Genomic DNA, 19,360 nt, shown 5'->3' with positions numbered 1-19,360 from the left:
GGGCAGAAATGCAGACTCTTCCACGTCCATCCCATATCCATATCTGTGTTTGTTTGTTTGTTTTTTAAGCAGAAAGGTCCGTTTTCCTCCCTCCGCTGGAAGCGGTCTTCTGGGGCGTCTTTCTAAGGCGAGGTGGCCAGGAGTAGCCGGGGGTGTGGCCTCGGGAGCGCAAGATGGCGGCGGCGAGCCGGCGAGTGGGGAAGGTAGGCGGGTGGGCAGGCTGGAGGTTGCGCGCAGTGTGATCCCGAGGGCGGCTTATGGCCTCTGCGCGCGCAAAGGGAATGGGACGTGTGAGCGACATGAGATGCCCGAAGAGAGCGGCTGGTGGCATTCCGGGGAAGGACTGCAGTTGCCGGATTCTTGTTCCTTATTGGAGGGGATGCTTTGGGCGCGGTTTCCCCATCGCCCCGAAACCGATTTCTTAGGCTAGGATCGGATTGCTCGCTGAAGTGCCCGAGAAGCATTTCTCCCTTTTAGTACCTCCAAACGGGTGTGTGAGTGAGTGAGGGTGGTGGTGGTGGTGGTTTTTCCAGCGTGGAGGATCTGCCTTTCGTTAAGCAAAAACTCCCCGCGGTGCTTCATAGCTGTAGCAGCAGGAATAGAAAGTGAAAGCACCCAAGCGGTGCAGGCTTTGCAGGAAGGCCGATTCACACAGCCTTTCTTCATCCTGCTGTTTTTCCGTCAAAGCAGTTCAGCACCTGCACTCTTCGCTCCGTTAGGGACTTGTTAACAGTTTCTGAATTTGCCTGTTTCGTTATGCCTGAATCCTTGCTCCAGGGTTAACCAGTGGAGTTGTACCAAGGAATCTGCTCTTTGTTCAGGCTTCCATTTCTTGTTTTCTTGTTGACAGCAGTGTGGAATGTGGGCAGAAAGCCATTTATGAAACTGGCAAATGTTTCTTCAAAACTGATTACACAGCTGTGAGCTTAGAGACTGCCAGACCATAAAGTTAAGCTTAACGCAAATAAAACAGCCCTAAAACTGCCTCCTCTGCCCTATATCTCACATCAAACTGTATGTGCTTCTCAGGTTAATGAATTCTTTCTCACATTTTTAATAGCCAAAGCCGCTGTGGGAGACCACAATCTAGGTTTGAAGTTGGGGAGGATGGGCTTTTTTCTTATTGAAATTGCCCCCTCTGAATTGCTTTTTGTGCCCTGTGAGAAGAATATTCAAAAACGCATTCTAAAAGAGCACATGCTGAAATTAAAGACAAAAGAACTTCAAATGTAATGAAGACTTGATTACAGGGATCTGAGTCATATTTTTGGAGGCTAAGTAAGGCTACAATTCCATGTACTCTTAGTGGGAAGTAAGTCCTATTGAGCACAGTGGGGCATTTTGAGTAAACGTGCATAGCATTTAACTGCATAAGATGGCACCCCTAGAAAGGCAGAGAACATCAGTTGTGAACCTTATTTCAATGTGGCTGATTTGATACATTGTTACAAAATGTGGCCTGCAGTTTTTCTTCATTCTGTTATTTTATAAACTGAACCACATTGACTCAGGTTTGGTTTAGATCTTTCCAAAGAAAATACAGCTGCAAAGAACAGGATGTCATTGTTTGATGGGACATGTTGCATCTCAAAGGCCATTTGGAACAGCACTGCTTTGGCATTTAGGAATGGTTCCTATGTAAGCAACTAGTCACCCTTGGTATAATGTATGCCAATAGCCATTGGGAAATTAAGGCAATTCTGTGGCTTCAATGAACCCGTAATTATACTTTCAGAATGTCAGGCGGACTGTGCCTGGGAAAAGCCATGCCATTAGAGAAAATAGATCTGTATATTGTAAACTGTTCTGATCAGAGTTGTATGCGGAGGTTTTGGGCTATAAAATAAATACTACATGAAAGGAGGCGGGGCAGGACATAATAGGAACGTCTCTTTATTTTGGGCTGCTTTTGATATCCAGAATGAACAGTTTATATATATTTTTCCCAGTCAGTTTGTAACTTGACATGAATGAGGGAGTCCCATTGAATCTGGTAGGCCCATAATCTAAACAAATATAGATCCTGACATTTGGGATAATTATAATCTCATCACCTTGACCTGTGGAGGTGCATATGTGATGCTGGATTCTGTTTTTGTTGTTGTTATTGTTGCTGCATGATATGATTCGGCTATATGAGCAGAGATGAAAGTGGAAGCGTTCAATAGAAATCTAATGCATGTAGTGTGGACCTCCTCCGGATGGGAATCAAGGAAGTAACAGTGGAACAAACAAAACAGTGTCCCATGCAAAGCATTCTTGAGGCCAGGGACCGTTGTTTATTTAGTGCCATAGGATGGCCATGTTCTGCTTGGAACCACAACTGGATCTGGGCATAACTCTTGCCTTTTTGCATTCTTAGGAGCTGGATGATATTAGGAAGTCTGGGTTCCGTTGCCTCTCGGATATTGAAGTGGACGAGACCAATGTCCTCCTCTGGAAGCTTCTTCTAGTTCCAGTAAGTAGAGGGAGACCAGGAAACAGCAGAGCCTTTTAGACTCAGAGGCTTAGTGGTGCTTGTATTGTATAAGCCATCTAAGTAGTGTGCAGCTGCCATCTCAGATGGCCTATCATTTAACACCCCCCAGTTCATTTCTTTATACTTTATAGTTCATCTGAGAAACCAGAATGTAACGATAACTCCATTGGGCAGAGCTCTTTACTTTTTACATCTACTTCTTGCAAAGATACAGAGAAATATTACTTGTTGGCACCTCACTGTGATTTCTACTCAATCATGTCAATGTGTTTAGGATTACCGTCCATACAATAAAGGTGCATTCCGGATTGAGATCAGCTTTCCGTGCGAGTATCCATTTAAGCCCCCCAAGATCACTTTCAAGACGAAGATCTACCACCCCAACGTGGATGAGGAAGGCCAGGTGTGCTTGCCGATCATCAGCAATGAGAATTGGAAACCAGCTACCAAGACTGAACAGGGTAAGAAAATTGGGGGAATATGACTTACAGAATGGACAGGGAAAGCTATCTTGATAATTGGATGGCTGCTGCTCTACATTTTTCTTCCGCTGGCTGTTTTTTTCTTAAAGGTATTAGGGTGTTACTGATCCTGACCCTCTTGATTTTTCCCACAGTGATCCAAGCACTGATAACATTGGTGAATGAGCCTGAGCCAGCTCATCCACTGCGTGCTGATTTGGCAGAGGAATTCACCAAAGACTACAATAGCTTCCTGTGCAATGCTGAAGACCATACCTGCAAATTCAGTGAGAAGCGGCCATTTGAGTAATTCCCTGTCCAAAGCACTGCCTGCTCACTCTTCATGCTGGCTTTCCTCCTTGGCAGGAACTAGCTGGGAGAATCTTTTGCATATGAACAATCTCATTGGTATGATAAGGAGAGTAGGGCTTAAACAGCCACTTCCACTAGTGCATATCATCAAGCTAATGTCCACAGTGGGATCCTGGGGCTCTCTCATACTCTATACCTGACTTTGATATTGACATTGCACTTTGAGGTATGTGAAACCTTATGCCTGAATATGATGGGGCGTAAAGTCCTTCCCTGCTGTTTCCAAACTATTGTATTCTAGTGGTTTCCCCATGACTCCCCTGTCTCCTTGAAGACCAAGTTTACAGTGATTTTTCTGACATTGTGTCCCATTAATGCACTTGGTGGGGAATTAGCCCATGATGCCCCACCATTGCTTCGTTGCATTGCCATTGTATGTCCTTTGCAATTATCACTTCCTCCATTATCTTAAACTATCAGTTTCGCATTTCCCCCCCTGTTTCTTGTGTTTCTGTATGCATATGCGTGTTTAAAAATGGGTCTTCTAAAACAGAACATTAATTCAGGGGTGCATAAAGGGCGATGAGATTGAATAAGTGGATTTCCCACCTGCTTACCTAGGATGGCTTTACAAAGCAAGAACAGACATCTTTCCCTCAGTTTTTTTCAAACAGCTCCAGCTGAAAAAAAAAGACATTCTGGGCTATGGTGGGTTTGAATAATCAGGGTGGGGTGTGTGCGGACACCTCTTGTCTTGCTTAGACAGTTTGTTTCTGAGTTTACCTGCCTTTCTCCTTTTGAAATTTAGCATTGGAGCCAGGACAGGAATTTCGAACTGAGACTCAAAGTCTTCAAGGCCAGACAGATTTTTAGAGAAAAGTGTCCCTCCTCCCCTCATAACTCATAGTTCGTCACACAGGCAAATCCAAAGCCTCAGGTATCACTAAGCCACGCACAGAGTTTTGCAACAAACCTAGGTGTAAAAAAGAAAAAATGGCAACAAAAAGTTTTAATTTATGTGGGTATGACAAAATGTAAATGCATCTAATATATTTTTTTAATGAACAAGGGGTTGCTCTGGCTGTAAGGATAAAATATGTGGCTGAAGGAAAATTGCTACAATGGCTGGTTGAAGGCTGTCTAGCTTCCTGGGCCAGGGTCTCCAATGTGGTGCCCGCCCACTTCTTCCTTGATGTCTGCCAAATGTTTTTAGTAAGTGAGGTAGGAATTTTGCCCAGCATGGCTTTTGATTCGCCATTGAAGGTTTCATTGTCTGGGCAGAGAGAAGCTGCATGGAGGTAAGCTGCAGCAACCGTTTTGTGGCTGTGCCCGCCACCCACAGGCCTGAAGTCTCCTGCCTAGCAGTCTAAATTTTTTCTCCAGGACCACACAACTACATTGCCCCACATAATTGGAGTCAACATGCCCCACAACCACTCATACCTTTCCAGCATTGTCTACCAGCCTGTCTAGACCACATGTCATGTCCATTATGCTTGCATCAGGCAGGCAAGTCACTGTGCAATCAGCACACCTGTTTGCAACCCATATATCTACATATCTAAGGATCAAAGCACCAGCCACCAAAAGCCAGCCTCCTTCCCTGCCCATGGATGGTTCCTTGGTGTGGAAGGAGATCATTTTGCCAACTGAAAAGAGGAACATTCCCCCTTTCTTCAACACAGTGCCCTGTTTCTCCTTGACCCTTTCTCAGACTGCAGTAATATTAGCCAAGAACCTCTGAGCTGGTTTAGAACTAACACTAACTTATCCCTGAGTAGAGAAGCTAAAACACTGAGAAGTTACATACATGGTTGTGAGCTACCCTTTTCTAATTAAAAAAAGCGTCCTTTTGCTGACCAAAATGTGTGTATCTTCATGACAGTTGACTTTCATGCTCTTTAAATTGTGCTGCAGCTCTTGCTGTTAGGGTTCCCTGAGTGTGTTTCTGACTGAACAAAGAGACAGTGATCCTCACAAGTGACTGCCATGAGAATGGCCAATGCTGCCACCTTCTTGTAGGTAAAGAGATACAAAATGTGATTTACTTGCCCAAGATCATACAGAGCACACAACAATGTCAGGGATCATTTTTGAGTGTTCTTAGAGCATACCAGGACTTCATTTGAGCTAGACATTCTTCTAGCTCAAATGAAGTCCTGGTCCAGGACTGATTTTCGGTGCCAGCATAGGTGTACTAGTATGAAGCAACAACAAAATGCCTTTCTTTCAGCACTCATGCACACTTATATTTGGGCTTTCAAATGAAAGACTGCTAGGGAGATGACTCCTGTACAGGCTGAAATGTTCAACATTTATATATCAGCTACAGAACATGCTCTTAATTATAGAGAAAATACCAACTTTTCTGGGTTTCCATTATCATTTGAAAGGATTATAAAGATTTCCAAATTTATTGTAGTTTAAACTCTTGTAAGATAGAATCGACTTGATTGGATGCATAAAGTGAATCTTCTGTGTGCATGTGCATGCATACAAAGAAAAAAAAACTGAACAAAGGGACCAACTTTTCTCATTTTCCCTCCTCTGTATATGTATCTGTCCTCTTCTAAAACTTGTTTGATATTATGCAATTTGTGGCTTTCTAGACATCCTTTTATATAATTCTCCAGTTGCTGGAGATGGACTAGATCAACACTTCCAAGCCTTTGCACTGAGTACAGGCTATGATTATTATCCTTTTCTGAAGTGTCATTAGCTGATGGTTGTTCAGCCTCTCTTTTTTGGTGTGTGTGTGGGGGGGGGGAGAATTCCACAGTCCTTGTAGGTAGTTTGTTTCAATATTCAATGGGTCTTATAGTTTAATTTCTTTTTAGCATGTTCTCACTGCTCAGTGCCAGATGCACTTGTTCATAGTTTACTGGGATGTACTCTAGTAATTGTGCTTAGGGGTGTAGCCTATGGGAGCCAAGGGCACTGAATGCTGACTCAGCATGCACATGCTAGGTTGCATATTTCCCTGTAGTTTTATACAATTACGTTTTGCTTCTGAGGAATATTTCTAAAGATATCTATTCTAATAGTCTTCATGGCATTCTTACTACTGAGGAGAGAAAGAGATCTGTAGGCACTGAGCTATTTGCTGTCACAAAATCAGCATCGTTGCTTTGCTTCACAACATTTCTGCTTTAATAGATATACAAGTACTCAGTAAGAAGAAGCATCGGTGTTTGGAGGAGGAGGGGCTGCTGGAGAAGAGAATCTGCTCATTCTAAGTTGTATCTGCTCGGAACAGACACTGTCAGTTTTGGTTTAATGGGGGTCAGACTGCTGTCCCAAAGGTGATATCAGTAATCTCTTCTCTAAATATCTCAAAGGCATATTGATAAAATGTCTGGCTGTAGACCTTAGCGCTAGAGGGGGAAAGCTCCTACTGTTCCATCCAATGCTGTGTGCAGGAAATCACAGAATGGACACAGGGCTGTAGCCAGGACATATCTCACGCTGTCTTCTCCCTGAGAAACAAATATAGCAAATCCTGTTTTTCAACTAAAAATGTACAATAGCATTCCTCCATGCAAACTCTTTTTTCCCCTTACAATATGTACAGAAGCAGAGAAAGGTGCTCCCAATCACGGGTGAAGCAAATTAGACAAGATGGATCCCCTGCATTTGCTTTCAGATGTTGAAAACAGGTTTTTAAAAACTTTCTTTAAATTTATAGGCCACCTTCTCCACTCGAGCAGACTCAGGGCAATGAACAACTTATGTTCAGCAATACACTAAAATGACAGTTATCAATTCTAAAATCTACCCATGGGTTTAAAACCAGAACCCAGTGTAAAACCAGAACCCAAGATAGGGGTGCAATACAGGAGGGAGGTCAATTAGATATTGATATAGACTGTTTTACTGGCCTCAGCTGTGGACCTGAGGGAAGAGTTCTCTTTTATAGGCCCTTTGGAACTCAGTGAGTTCTGCCAGGGCCCTGATGTTTTATGGGAGCTTCTTCCACTAGGTGGGGGGCAAGGCCAGCTGAATTTCTCTGGGGATGGGGACCGCTGGCCTGCTTGTACTGGCTGAGCACAAAGCTCTTCTGGGGACATATTCGAAGAGGTGGTCTCATAGGCATATGGCCTTAAAAGGTTAAACTTGGTGCCGATGGGAGTGTGCTTAACCCTCCACTGTGCTGTTTTCATCTATTCACACCTCGTCCAAACTCGTTACCCTGGGATTTGGTCAGCCAGTTTACCCACTTATCAACATCATTTCCAGGCTCTGAAGGTGTTTCAACAAGTTTGGGAGCAGAGGTGCCCTGGCCATTGTTGGGAATTCCTAAAGGACTGATAGGGTTTCTGGGCCTTGTATGTGACAACCCTCATTTAGACCATTCTGAAACTTTTTTTTCCACATCTGCATGGAGGCTATCCTGTTCATATCCTCCACAGCAGGGGTAGTCAAATTGCAGCCCTCCAGATGTCCATGGACTACACTTCCCATGAGCCCCTGCCAGCATTCGCTGGCAGAGGCTCATGGGAATGTAGTCCATGGACATCTGGAGGGCTGCAATTTGTCTACCCCTGCTCCACAGGATGGTGTCTTTAAAATGTTTATGTGATACACCCCCTCTTCGTGATGAGATTTATCACCTTTACCTGTCCCAAACGTTCCTCTGTAGTTACCAAGTAGCCTCAGATATAAGCCTGTCATCTCTTTTCACGGCTTCTTTGTCTTCACCAGGCCTTTTTGTACTAGGCTGCGATAAAGCTCCTGGATATAGGTGTAGATGCATTTGGCATCAGGGATGCTCATGTGTACCATATCCTCCACATCCAAAAGCTGGGCACAGTCTGCAAGCTTCCTGGGATGAGGATGTTGAAAAGAAGTCAGATTAGTTTTGATAATTTTCTAAGCCTTGCTGGATTTGTAAGTCAACTTTGGACTATAGTTCTCCACACAAATAGATCCAGAACAGAACGGATGCAGTGCCATCCAACTGTAATAGATTATATGCAAAGGAAGAAATAGCCCTAATGGGGATATCTTGCCTTTTGAGGCTCTCTTGGGTCTTTCATTTTATTTGATTTGTTTGTAAAAGGTTATAAATTACAACCTTGTCATCAAGCTGACAACAAAGGTAAGGACAGCTCTTCAGTACTTCAGGGGCCACTGAGTTCATTTTCTGGAGTTCTAAGGGGGAGTCTACAGATATTTGTTCACCTATAGCTCGTTTTGATTGTCCTGCTTCCATGCCTTTCCACCTTCTAAGAGCTACTGTTTCTTCCAGTAGCGCTTCAATTAGCAAATGCCAGCTTGCTCACGATTCCTGGTTCTGAAGAAGTGCACTTGACTTCAACCAGAGCCAGGTCCTTCTTGACCCTGGCTCCAGCCTGACCAAATGGGTTGCCCTCCAGGCCCTTTCAGAGTTGCCAAGGTTCCGAAGGGCCTGCAAAACAGCACTCTTCCGCCAGGCGTATGGTTGAGCCCAACATAGCATATACACAGTACATACACTATAATAGCAATACAGGCCTCCCTCACCATTCACCATTACCAAATCCTAGATATTTGGGAATCTGGAAACCAGTGAGATTTAGTGAGAAATAAGAGCATCTTGTCTTAACAGAAGTTAATTTTTATTTATGTTTTTTTGTTTTAAACATACGTGTATGGATTTCTGATTGTTGTCAGCCACCCTGAGACTTCTGTAAGAGGGGTGACCTATGAGTCCAATTAATAAATAAAAATAAATATTGGTCTCTTTACTGGCTATTCAGTGGCAATTTCATTTCCCATCAGTCTTTGAGCACCCTCCTGTCAAGGTTAAACAAGGAAAAACAGAGTGGATTGCCACACTTTTGGCAGCACTGCAAATAACACTGGGTTTTCAACTGTATTTGATACAGTATATACTTGTAAGTGTGAAGGGGTGATATGTGTCCCTCCAGGCATTTGGAGACACGCAACAAAAAAGGGAAAACAACCTGAAAAGCAGGTGAGAAGCAAAAATAGTAAGGGACAAAAGTGTATAAAAGTATATTAAAGGTAAAGGTAAAGGTATCCCCTGTGCAAGCACCGAGTCATGTCTGACCCTTGGGGTGACGCCCTCTAGCGTTTTCATGGCAGACTCAATACGGGGTGGTTTGCCAGTGCCTTCCCCAGTCATTACCGTTTACCCCCCAGCAAGCTGGGTACTCATTTTACCGACCTCGGAAGGATGGAAGGCTGAGTCAACCTTGAGCTGGCTGCTGGGATTGAACTCCCAGCCTCATGGGCAAAGCTTTCAGACAGCTGCCTTACCACTCTGCGCCACAAGAGGCTCTAAAAGTATATTAAATAAACAATTTAATAGAACTCAAGGTAATTTATAAACATGTAAAAAAACCCATAAAAGGGAACACTTCTTTTCCCCATAGTTCACATACATATCAGTCTAACATATACATAATAGCTCAAATGGTGCATTCTGATATTTGAGATCCTCAGCAGAAGTCAATACAATCACACCGAGTTACGAATACAATATAAGTATAAACATTCTTTTTTCAACGGGGGTGGTGGTAAAAAAATCTGTACTTAAGTAGAATGCCTTTGCATTTTCCTAGTTCTGCAATTTGCTACTGTTAGTGGCACACCAGGCATTCTTTTTCAACAGGCATCTATCTGTAATCTCACAAACACCCTTCCCTGGATGGCAGTAAATTGAACTGTGTGTCTTTCTGTGTGCCAGGCCAGGAACTGAGTTCCCTTGTTATGGATTTTTTCTTTTACTATTTTTAAATTGCCTTAAGCTCTGTTAAAGAAATTGCTTATTTACTATACTTTTATATACTTTTGCCCCTCCAACTTTTGGGTTCTCACTTGGAGACACGCGACACTCATGAGCCAAGGAACAGCAGATGGTGTGGTTTTATGGCATGTGCTCACTATATTTAAAGATTCACTTGGCCCTTCCATATTTTACATGCTCACTGCAGCCAGCACCAGTTTAGCCAGGGTGTGATGTGATGTGTGGATCATCTTCCACCCAACCCAACCTGTCCCAACTGTTGTGCTGTCCCAGGGTCTTGGGATGGGAGGAGTGCTTACTCAGCAGTGGTGAAGGCCAGGGCAAAATTTTCTCTGCGCTTTGCCGGATCAAGAGTGGAATAGTCAAAACTGTCTGGAAAGAATTTGTGGATGAGGGCACAAAAGGCCATGCCGCTGCTCCAGCTGGAGGAAAAGTTTTGGACATCTACATGCTGGAAATGAGAAAGAGAAAGATTAATGGGGAAGGATTCAGCTGCTTCCTGCCTTCATGCTTTCTCTCCCAGCTGCAACAGGCATTTCTTACTGCATCATCATAATACATCCAGGTTGCGTCCCACTGTTCCTTTAGGGTACTACATATGGAATAGCCTCTTATTTTATTTATTTATTTATTGAGAGCTAGGCTAGGCTATGAGAAAGATCCCCAGGCCACTCAGTGAGTAATCTAGGCTGAGAGGGGTGCTGAACATCCAAGACCACATTCTAGCACTATACTATGCTGGGTCTCTGAGAAGCGTGCAACTGTATTTGTCCTGAGAAAATATGGGAATTGCTGTGGGCCTAGCATTGTTACACCGATCTTTTCCTTTAAAAAGATTGAATTACAAGTAGATGGATGTAACAGTTGCTAATTCTGCAGCATACAAAGTGGCATGTTTGCTTAGCAACAACTATAAAGTCCAGGTAGAGGTCTGCAATTATTTTCACTGAGCACAAGAATGTTAGAGCTAAATAGCATTTCAAACCATTTTTCCTTTACTTGCCAGTTGATGGAATGTTTGTAAGGCTTAGAAGCTCAGAACTGAATAATGAAAGACGCTTGAATGTTCCAATTTTTTTCTTAAATTCAATGCCACTGAACTTGAATTTTGTTTTGTTACTTCAGACTAACATGGCTACTCACCTGAATCTGTGAATGTTCCAGTTAGCTCTGTGATTTTAATTAGAACAAAACTAGATGTGCTGAGAAGAGCCTCTGGTGGCGCAGAGTGGTAAGGCAGCCGTCTGAAAGCTTTGCCCATGAGGCTGGGAGTTCAATCCCAGCAGCCGGCTCAAGGTTGACTCAGCCTTCCATCCTTCTGAGGTAGGTATGATGAGTACCCAGCTTGCTGGGGGGTAAACGGTAATGACTGGGGAAGGCACTGGCAAACCACCCCGTATTGAGTCTGCCATGAAAACGCTGGAGGGCGTCACCCCAAGGGTCAGACATGACCCGTGCTTGCACAGGGGATACCTTTACCTTTACCTTTAGATGTGCTGATATATTTTTAAGTGTGGATCGAAAGCCTATAATGAAATATGACATTTCTTTTCCAGGTTGACTTTATTTTTGTTTTGAGTGAGATCACACCACTTTGATATTGACACGTGTATGTGATAACTATTTTGAATAATTACCCAAATTAAGGGTGATACACATGCATCATCACAGCCAGAGAGACATTCTGGTTACACTACTATAACTCAATGAATATTCTGTAAACTAGAATAAGATGATTATACTACAGACCAACATGGCAGCTACCCCCGGAAACTAGTAGTATTTGTGGAGCACTTTTTACATGTTCAAAGCACTTCATATTAAAAAAAATATTATTCTAAGATGGGAGGTGTGGGGTAGAGAGAGTTTGGCTTTGCAGGGCTGAGAATAGAATTGGAGACTCTTGGTTCACAGCTCCATCTTTCAGCTGTACTACCTCTCAGGAGGAAATATCTGATCCAAGTTCATGGGATGTGATGATGAGAGGAGAGGTCAATGTGCTAATAAGCAGTGCAGAGTGAAATGGCAGACAGTGGAACTAGAGTGTCTAAGAAAGCAAGTCAACAATAGGTGCTGTACTGCTACATTCTCCATCCAGGCTTTTGCCCTTGTTAAAAATTAATTTGTGTCTACAGGGGCTAGAAACATAGCAAAATCTGCTCATGGATAACAGCTGAGCCTAGAAATATTGATATAATCGTATATAAAGCCAATCCAAAGATTCTAGATCCTATCTAGACAGGTTGTGGACAGCATGCAAAAGTTTGTAGTCAGTGGGATCCTAAGTTCACAATCTTGGATGGAAGAGCTTCTGTAGTTAGAAACAAGCCAGCACTCTATACATTGACTTGGAAGTGAGTTCAGAGGAACTCTCTCAAATAAGTGTGTATAAGATTGTGGCATTAGCATCTTGTAGAAAGTGTGTGTTGAGCTCTTTATGGTTTATGTAGACTTTTTACCTCATAGCCACGAGTCTTGGCCCTGCACCACTCCAGCAACATGTTCTTCACGCTGTTTGCACCTCCCATCCTCCTGATATTGGGAGCAGGACCACTTGCTGCCCTTTTGGAGGGTGAAATTGGGGATTGTGGAGGGAAATGAGAAAGAGAAGGATACGGGAAAATCAAGAGAACGGATGAGGTTGATAACGAACAAAAATGAAGGAACAGTTATGTTTCTTTGAAAAATCATATGAACCACAAATTCTAAATTAGTGTATTTGATTCACTTATCCTATAATGGCCAGCAGTGTGAAAACTGTTCTATATGGTTAGAACCCATGTCCATTTTCTAGCCTGATCCTTACCTGCTCACCTGTCTTTACAAGAGACTCTGTTATCTTTTAACACACCTCAGTCTATATATACAATTCTTAACAAAGGCACCTGTAAACTTACCCATATCTGCATATCCCTCCAAAACTAATAGAATCTAAAAGGGATACACATAAATCTGATATAATGAATCAAAACATTTCCAGAGAGGTTACGTTAGTATTTTGCAGCCAAAGCAATAGTCTTAAAATGCTTTATTTGGTAGAAGTTTTCATAGCTAGAGCTGAATTCTGTATTGTCACTAAGACTCCATTTTGTTGCCTTTTCTCTGTCTGCCTTCATGTTGGCTCTGAAAGCAGCTCTTTTGCCTATCACACAGGAGCTAGAAAATGAATTTTGGCCCGTCACCAAAACAAAGGTTGAAGGCCATCAGGAAAAAAAAAAGCAGTATCAGTCAACACCTCATGGATCTAATTATTCACTGGTGACAGTAACAGCCATAGAGAAAAACAACTCTCTTTGTCTAGCCCCAGACTATTAATCAGAACCATTTAGTAATTATCCTACTGCGCTGAAATTCCTGCTAACACAACTAGGTTCACATTAACATTCTTGGCTAAAAGCTTTTCATTCACACTGATCAGCTGGATCGCCTCCAAAATCCCAGTCTAATGAGGTAACTAATACTGTCTCCAATATACCTCCCCATCCTGAGAATTCCATTCTTTTTCTTATTTGGAAATGTTCCCAAGATACAGGAACTTCCTCTTCCTCATCTTTCTACAACCAGGGAGCATATCAGCCTGGACTCCTCTCCCCACTCTTTGAGACTAGGGGAAAAACAAAGACCTTTGAACTCCAAGCCCTATAACTGAGGCCAGAATCTATGTCGAAGTGTATGTTTCTGATGGTGTCAAACACATGTGGTGATATAAAACGTGCCATCCAGATCTTCACTCAGGGGTCACAAACATCTGGACAGCCAACAGACTAAAAGATAAATCCAAAAGGGGAAGGGCAGCAAAACCAAACATTGCCTTGGGACCCAGCAGGGCTTATGTATTCTGTTGGGGTCCAAGGCAATAACACAGGCAACAATCCAAGAAGACATCCAGCAGGGAAGAGAACCATGGAAGCACACTGCATGAGCAGCATTGTATTCTCTCTGTGTTTTTCCATGCACATAGAATTCAGATGTTAAATCTATCCCTAAACATGCAAACTGCATAATCATGATAGGGAGGAAGCTTGAGTACACCACAAAGAAGATGCAAAGCTCACGGTCTGCATGCTGCAGACACAGGCTCACCCTCCAAACTTCTCTACAATGGCTTTGCGGGACTGAACTCTGGGTGGCATACGTGGCCTGGTTAGTGCCCGTCGGTCAAGTGCAGGCCTCATCTTTTTCTCCTTGGTGGTGGTTGTCGCCTCAGCTGCTGGGTGCTGCTCTTGATCCCTCATTGAGGCTGCTTCAGTGCTGGGAACCAAGAGCAAATCAGAAACAGGGATTGGACAAGGAGTGACAGTAGGGTAATCTGTGCTCAATCTCTTAACGTAGAGTGTTTTTCAAACTGTAGGAAGCAGAGGCAGATACGATTGGCAAGAAAGATGGAAGTCCCTTCCTGAGCATTTCCAGAACACATATCCCATCATTTCAGTTGTTTGCCAGTCCCAGGTATCATTATGCTATTGCTCTACTGTTGATGTTTTGTCTCAAGATCTCAGCGCTATGCTCTTGTTTCCAGACTGCTCATCTGCACCCAGGTCAAGAGTGACCTTTGTCTGCCTGTTTCTTAGTTGTCCTGAGAGTTTTTTCAATCTAAACAAAAGCTATTTCAATCAGCTCATTTTTAGGTTGCTTGAAACCTTTGTCACTAGGCAATACTTTGAGGTGTCTTATTGCCCTCAGCCTGAATCTAGAAGGAAATATGTAGCCAGTTATCACTCAGAATTTTAGTCACCAGAATCACTCCTGAGTTTTGCATTGTGTGTGCATTCCTCCCTTCTCCCCTGCCAGAATTCTTCCCAGAGACTCACCAGGTCGTTTGCCCAGGAGCAGTTTCTGCAGCTGCTGTGTTTGAAGTGATGCCTCCTAGAGGAAATTGCATAAAGGTGTGTGGTTTAATATCTCACACTGAAATTAAGGCTGCTTTCCACACTATTATCTTGCTGAGGGGTTCATTTTCTCCAATCAGAGATGAAATAGAGCACTTACTATATAGCACTGTATTTCCCCTAAAAATCTAACATTGCCCATTCTGCCGGGCGAGATCTTATTATGTTTAGGAAATCAAGCCTTATTCAGCAAAAATCCTTGTTTACTCTGCAGTTATCCCTTTAAATTTTATTACCCTTGTTTGTTTCATCATGTACCTATGAGCAGTTGTGCCTCCTGTGCTTAACTAAGTAATATTAATTAATTAATCTGGGTAGCCCAGGGATAGATCTCATCAGATCTTGGAAGCTAGGGAGGATTAAGCCTTGGGCACCAAGGAAGTCTAGGGTTGCTACATAGAGGCAGGCAATGGCAAACCAATCCTGTTCATCTCTTGCCTTGAAAATCTTACAGGGTTGCCATGTCAGCTGAAACTTGATGCCACTTACCCCCCCCCCCCCACACACACACCAATTAATTCATGGTGGCTATGGCATTCCTGAATGGAACTTTCATTTTTGGGGGGAAGGGAAGGTTTCAATTATTGTTTCCCCTTTGCACACAAAGTAATGTTTAATTTTCCATGACTGTAATTTCACAATTGTTCTGCTAAAATACAAGTAATAATCATTTGGCTGCAAAGAAAAAACCAGAAACCATTCCCTCTCCCTTTCCCCTAAACCTGATTAACAATCCATTCTGGAAAGACAAGTGAACAGGAACTATTTAACCACCCTTGAGGAACGTAAAGGGAAAGAATAGGCTAGTACAAAATTGGAATTTTATGTGAAATAAACTTGTCACAAAGCAGGAAAAAGGGGGGGAAAGAATGTAAAAATGCTGGAATGCAACAAATGGTGTGTTATGCAAAGCCTGTTAGGCTTTGAATCCTCATATCTGCAAGACTGTGCTCTGCCTGCTGCAATTGCCTTGTGCCCTGTCTCACCTGGCTTTCTGTAAACTATGCAAAACTGAATTCTTCAAGAGGGCTTTCCTATGTGTAGGCAATAGGGTATCCCTGTACACAATTATTGATAATTGTGGACAAATTATTAAGGACTGTGGTCTATCCTTCCTACTATACAAATTAGATCCTGCCATGTAATTTTGCATCATTTAATGCTTTGCATCAGTTTTGTTTTTTAAGATTTCTGATTACGCAGTTCTACAACCCAAATCCTGTTCCATTGTGTATCAAATGTCCTGTCCTGTCAGTTGCATTGATTCATCTGTATTCTGCCTGTGGTCCCAGTGGCAAATTATAAATAATGCACATAAATATTCCAAATCTTTAAAAAAACTAGTATGGAGGCCATCTAAGTGACATATATCCTGATTTTTTCAGTCATTATTCTCAGAAATGGCAAGGCCCTTGTCTCCCTCAGCTGTACTTCTGTTAGGGGAATATGAGTGAAGGTCCACTAGGGAAGGAACATGAAGACACACTGCCTCCTGAACACCAGCTAGAGCATTATGAAGGCATCACTTGCATGTTTTTAGTTCCAGGATAAGAAGGTGCTTGCTTTTCTTTTTTAGGGGACAAGGAAAGCTGAGATCCACAAGATCCAGTGCTTGTTGCTGGATACCACACCAGCTGACATTCCAAATAATCAATCAAGAATATCACCTTTGACTGTAAGTTCATGTAATTTGTGATATGAACGATTATATTGTTGGGGCTGGATTACATTTTCCTCACCTTTCTCTGAGCTTTTGCATTCTGTGGGGCTTTCTAAGCCCTCATCAGGAGAGCTTGCAGAGACTTCTGGCCAGTACTCTTCTTCATCCTCTGGCTCTGGTGAGAGAGGTTCATCTGAAGTGCTGCCTGTTCGGCCCTGAACATGTGAGACAGAAAGGACCAAAGCATCTTAATTCTGTCAATATGTAGTGGGGAATGGCATTAATTCTTGGCCTATTTGCCAGCCATTTCCAGAGCATGTCTATGCTGTGGCCTCAAAGTTACCCAGAAACAATTTGGACCCTGGTATGTGAGTTCTTAGGCTACACAGGCAATGTTAATGTGTTTGCAAAGTAACCACTTACAAGTGAAGGAAACAGAAACATGAATCGCTTATGTCTACAGAACTACAGGAATAAGCTCCCTCTTGCAACATTTCCATTTTGCTCTCTGACTCGGAGAATAACAGCTCTTCCTGTCACATTAAGGCAGGGAGCTCTGAATGTATGGGTGCCTTTGTGTACAGTACAGGAAAAGAAAGGCATAAATAAGCAAACTATGTGCGATAAATCAGGGAACAAAATGCATATGACTGAAGCATGCATTAAAATGTTTTGTCTGTCTGCCTATAGATCAAAGAAGTTATGTATCCTGGGCAAAACTGAAACTTAGACGGAAGGGGGAGCATAGTTCGTAGTTCACATGGCAATCATTAAGGGATGACACTCAGGAAAAAGAAGTGGAAATGAGTATTCTCATTCTAACTAGGAATATACAAGGTCCCCACCTCACTGCGGGGGATGCTGGAATTATTTTCCAAGATACCAGATTTTTCTTCTTTCTTCTGCACTTCTAGGTGTCTATCAACTTCTTCCATGGGCTCTGTTTCAGACACAACCACCTTATCTTCAATCTCTGCCTGGCCTTCTTGACTTGTTTCCCTTTCTCTCTTCACTTTCTCTGTAATTCCAGGCTCCTGTGCTTCCTCATCACCCACAGCCTTTTCTACTGGCTGATTTTCTCTCTTGGCATGAGTCCCGGCATCCCCAGCTTTCCCTGACTCACCCTCTCCCTCAGTGTCCTTCCCAGCAGCCTCTGCTTTCCCAGCCTCACCTCCTTTGGCTACATTTCCTGCTGGCTCTGCTTTCCCTGCCTCCCTCTCTCCCTCATCATCCTTCCCAGCTGCCTCTGCTTTCCCTGCCTCCCTATCTCCCTCATCATCCTTCCTAGCTGCCTCTGCTTTCCCTGCCTCCCTCTCTCCCTCATCATCCTTCCCAGCTGCCTCTGCTTTCCCTGCCTCCCTATCTCCCTCATCATCCTTCCTAGCTGCCTCTGCTTTCCCTGCCTCCCTCTCTCCCTCATCATCCTTCCCAGCTGCCTCTGCTTTCCCTGCCTCCCTATCTCCCTCATCATCCTTCCTAGCTGCCTCTGCTTTCCCTGCTTCCCTCTCTCCCTCAACATCCTTCCCAGCAGCCTCTGCTTTCCCTTCCTCCCTCTCTCCCTCAGCTTCCTTCCCTGCTGCCTCTGCTTTCCCTGCCTCCCTCTCTCCCTCAGCATCCTTCCCAGCAGCCTCTGCTTTCCCTGCCTCCCTCTCTCCCTCATCATCCTTCCCAGCAGCCTCTGCTTTCCCTGCCTCCCTCTCTCCCTCAACATCCTTCCCAGCTGCCTCTGTTTTCCCTGCCTCCCTCTCTCCCTCAGCCTCCTTCCCAGCAGCGTCTGCTTTCCCTGCCTCCCTCTCTCCCTTAGTCTCAGTCTGAGCCTCCTCTAAGTCTTCTGTCCGCTGTGGGTTATTGCTGCTGTGTATTTCCTCCTGTCCCTTGGTGCCGTCTGCTTCCATGATGCCACGTTCCTCTACTGTTTCAGTGGAAAACAAAGCAGGTAGCCACTTGTAGCGCCAGTTCTGAAAGATACCGTGCAAGGAATGAAATGCAAACATCAGATGGTTAAAAGCTTCTAGTCCTTCATGAAACTGATAATTGGTGCTGCCAGGTTCATATGTTAACACTTTATTTCTCTGTACGATTACTGCACACTGCAGATGGCTGTAAGAATTACTTAAATAAACTGAATATATAAACTCAAAAGTATTATGTGCTAGATATGATTCACAAAAGGTTTAGATATTGTTACATATGTGACGCTGTTCACACTTGAAAGCCATCAATTAATGTTGACAGTCATCAAAAGACATATATGCATGTATGAACTGAGCCATGAGCTTTAGAAAGACAGGGGGGGTTTATTGAGGGTTCCATGATGGACTCATAAACATTGTCTTCTCTTGAAAACCCACTGAGTACATCCATCTACACACAATATTGTCTGTATCCAAGCTTGATCATATTTGATCAAATTTATTGGAAAAAGAACAGGATTTATATAAGTTATGTTAGGGTCTACAATATCCACCTAGTGTGGAAACAGATTGATGAGGCTAGAATATATATATGTAGCCTGTCAGTAAATCTGTATATATGATTTTAAAATCTGTTGATTGGAACTGTGAACAAATAAGACAGATTTCCCCCCCTACAAACCTGAGAAAACCCCTAGATTGTTAGAAAAATCAGAAATTTAAAACAAAATGCACTGGGGTAGGGGTTGGGGAGAGAACACCCTCAAATTACAGAGTCGTCTATATCTTTAAGTAACAAAGGTTCTCTGTCATGGCCATTGTGGATGTTGTTAGGCAATTACAACAGTATCATCAGCCCTCAAGCCTTGGTTTCTGTCAATAAAAGGCAGGGAGA

At 43.2% G+C, this 19,360-nt stretch overlaps 2 protein-coding genes and 1 long non-coding RNA gene across 3 annotated transcripts; 2 read left to right on the top strand and 1 right to left on the bottom strand.

Moving 5' to 3' along the window:
- The first annotated feature begins 79 nt into the window (after nt 1-79).
- On the top strand, nt 80-8,983 carry UBE2L6 (ubiquitin conjugating enzyme E2 L6). The gene is made up of 4 exons (XM_077320970.1): nt 80-203; nt 2,363-2,458; nt 2,754-2,940; nt 3,096-8,983. Exons 1-4 carry the CDS (start codon nt 174-176, stop codon nt 3,248-3,250), a joined length of 468 nt encoding a protein of 155 aa, XP_077177085.1. The 5' UTR covers nt 80-173; the 3' UTR covers nt 3,251-8,983.
- Nucleotides 7,930-18,447, bottom strand: SMTNL1 (smoothelin like 1). The gene is made up of 8 exons (XM_077320971.1): nt 18,052-18,447; nt 17,398-17,811; nt 16,632-16,767; nt 14,815-14,869; nt 14,087-14,254; nt 12,463-12,565; nt 10,303-10,454; nt 7,930-8,074 (listed from the first exon to the last, which is right to left on the bottom strand). Exons 1-8 carry the CDS (start codon nt 18,445-18,447, stop codon nt 7,930-7,932), a joined length of 1,569 nt encoding a protein of 522 aa, XP_077177086.1.
- LOC143829697 (uncharacterized) lies at nt 14,226-17,606 on the top strand. Its single transcript, XR_013228212.1, has 3 exons — nt 14,226-14,452; nt 16,469-16,567; nt 17,467-17,606. It is a non-coding gene; the product is annotated as an uncharacterized LOC143829697 (long non-coding RNA).
- Nucleotides 18,448-19,360: the final 913 nt, after the last annotated feature.

Source organism: Paroedura picta, chromosome 2 (genome assembly GCF_049243985.1).
Source record: "Paroedura picta isolate Pp20150507F chromosome 2, Ppicta_v3.0, whole genome shotgun sequence".
Classification (NCBI taxonomy): Eukaryota; Metazoa; Chordata; class Lepidosauria; order Squamata; family Gekkonidae; genus Paroedura; species Paroedura picta.
This window is presented reverse-complemented; position numbering and strand designations above follow the sequence as displayed.

Coding starts and splice junctions, on each gene's coding strand:
- UBE2L6 (XM_077320970.1), top strand. CDS start 174: ATGGCGGCGGCGAGCCGGCGAGTGGGGAAG. Junction 204..2,362: donor CGAGCCGGCGAGTGGGGAAG/GTAGGCGGGTGG, acceptor TTGCATTCTTAG/GAGCTGGATGATATTAGGAA. Junction 2,459..2,753: donor GGAAGCTTCTTCTAGTTCCA/GTAAGTAGAGGG, acceptor CAATGTGTTTAG/GATTACCGTCCATACAATAA.
- SMTNL1 (XM_077320971.1), bottom strand. CDS start 18,447: ATGGAAGCAGACGGCACCAAGGGACAGGAGGAAATACACAGCAGCAAT. Junction 12,566..14,086: donor ATTGTAGAGAAGTTTGGAGG/GTGAGCCTGTGT, acceptor ACCCTCCAAAAG/GGCAGCAAGTGGTCCTGCTC. Junction 8,075..10,302: donor CTGGCCTTCACCACTGCTGA/GTAAGCACTCCT, acceptor TCCTCATCCCAG/GAAGCTTGCAGACTGTGCCC.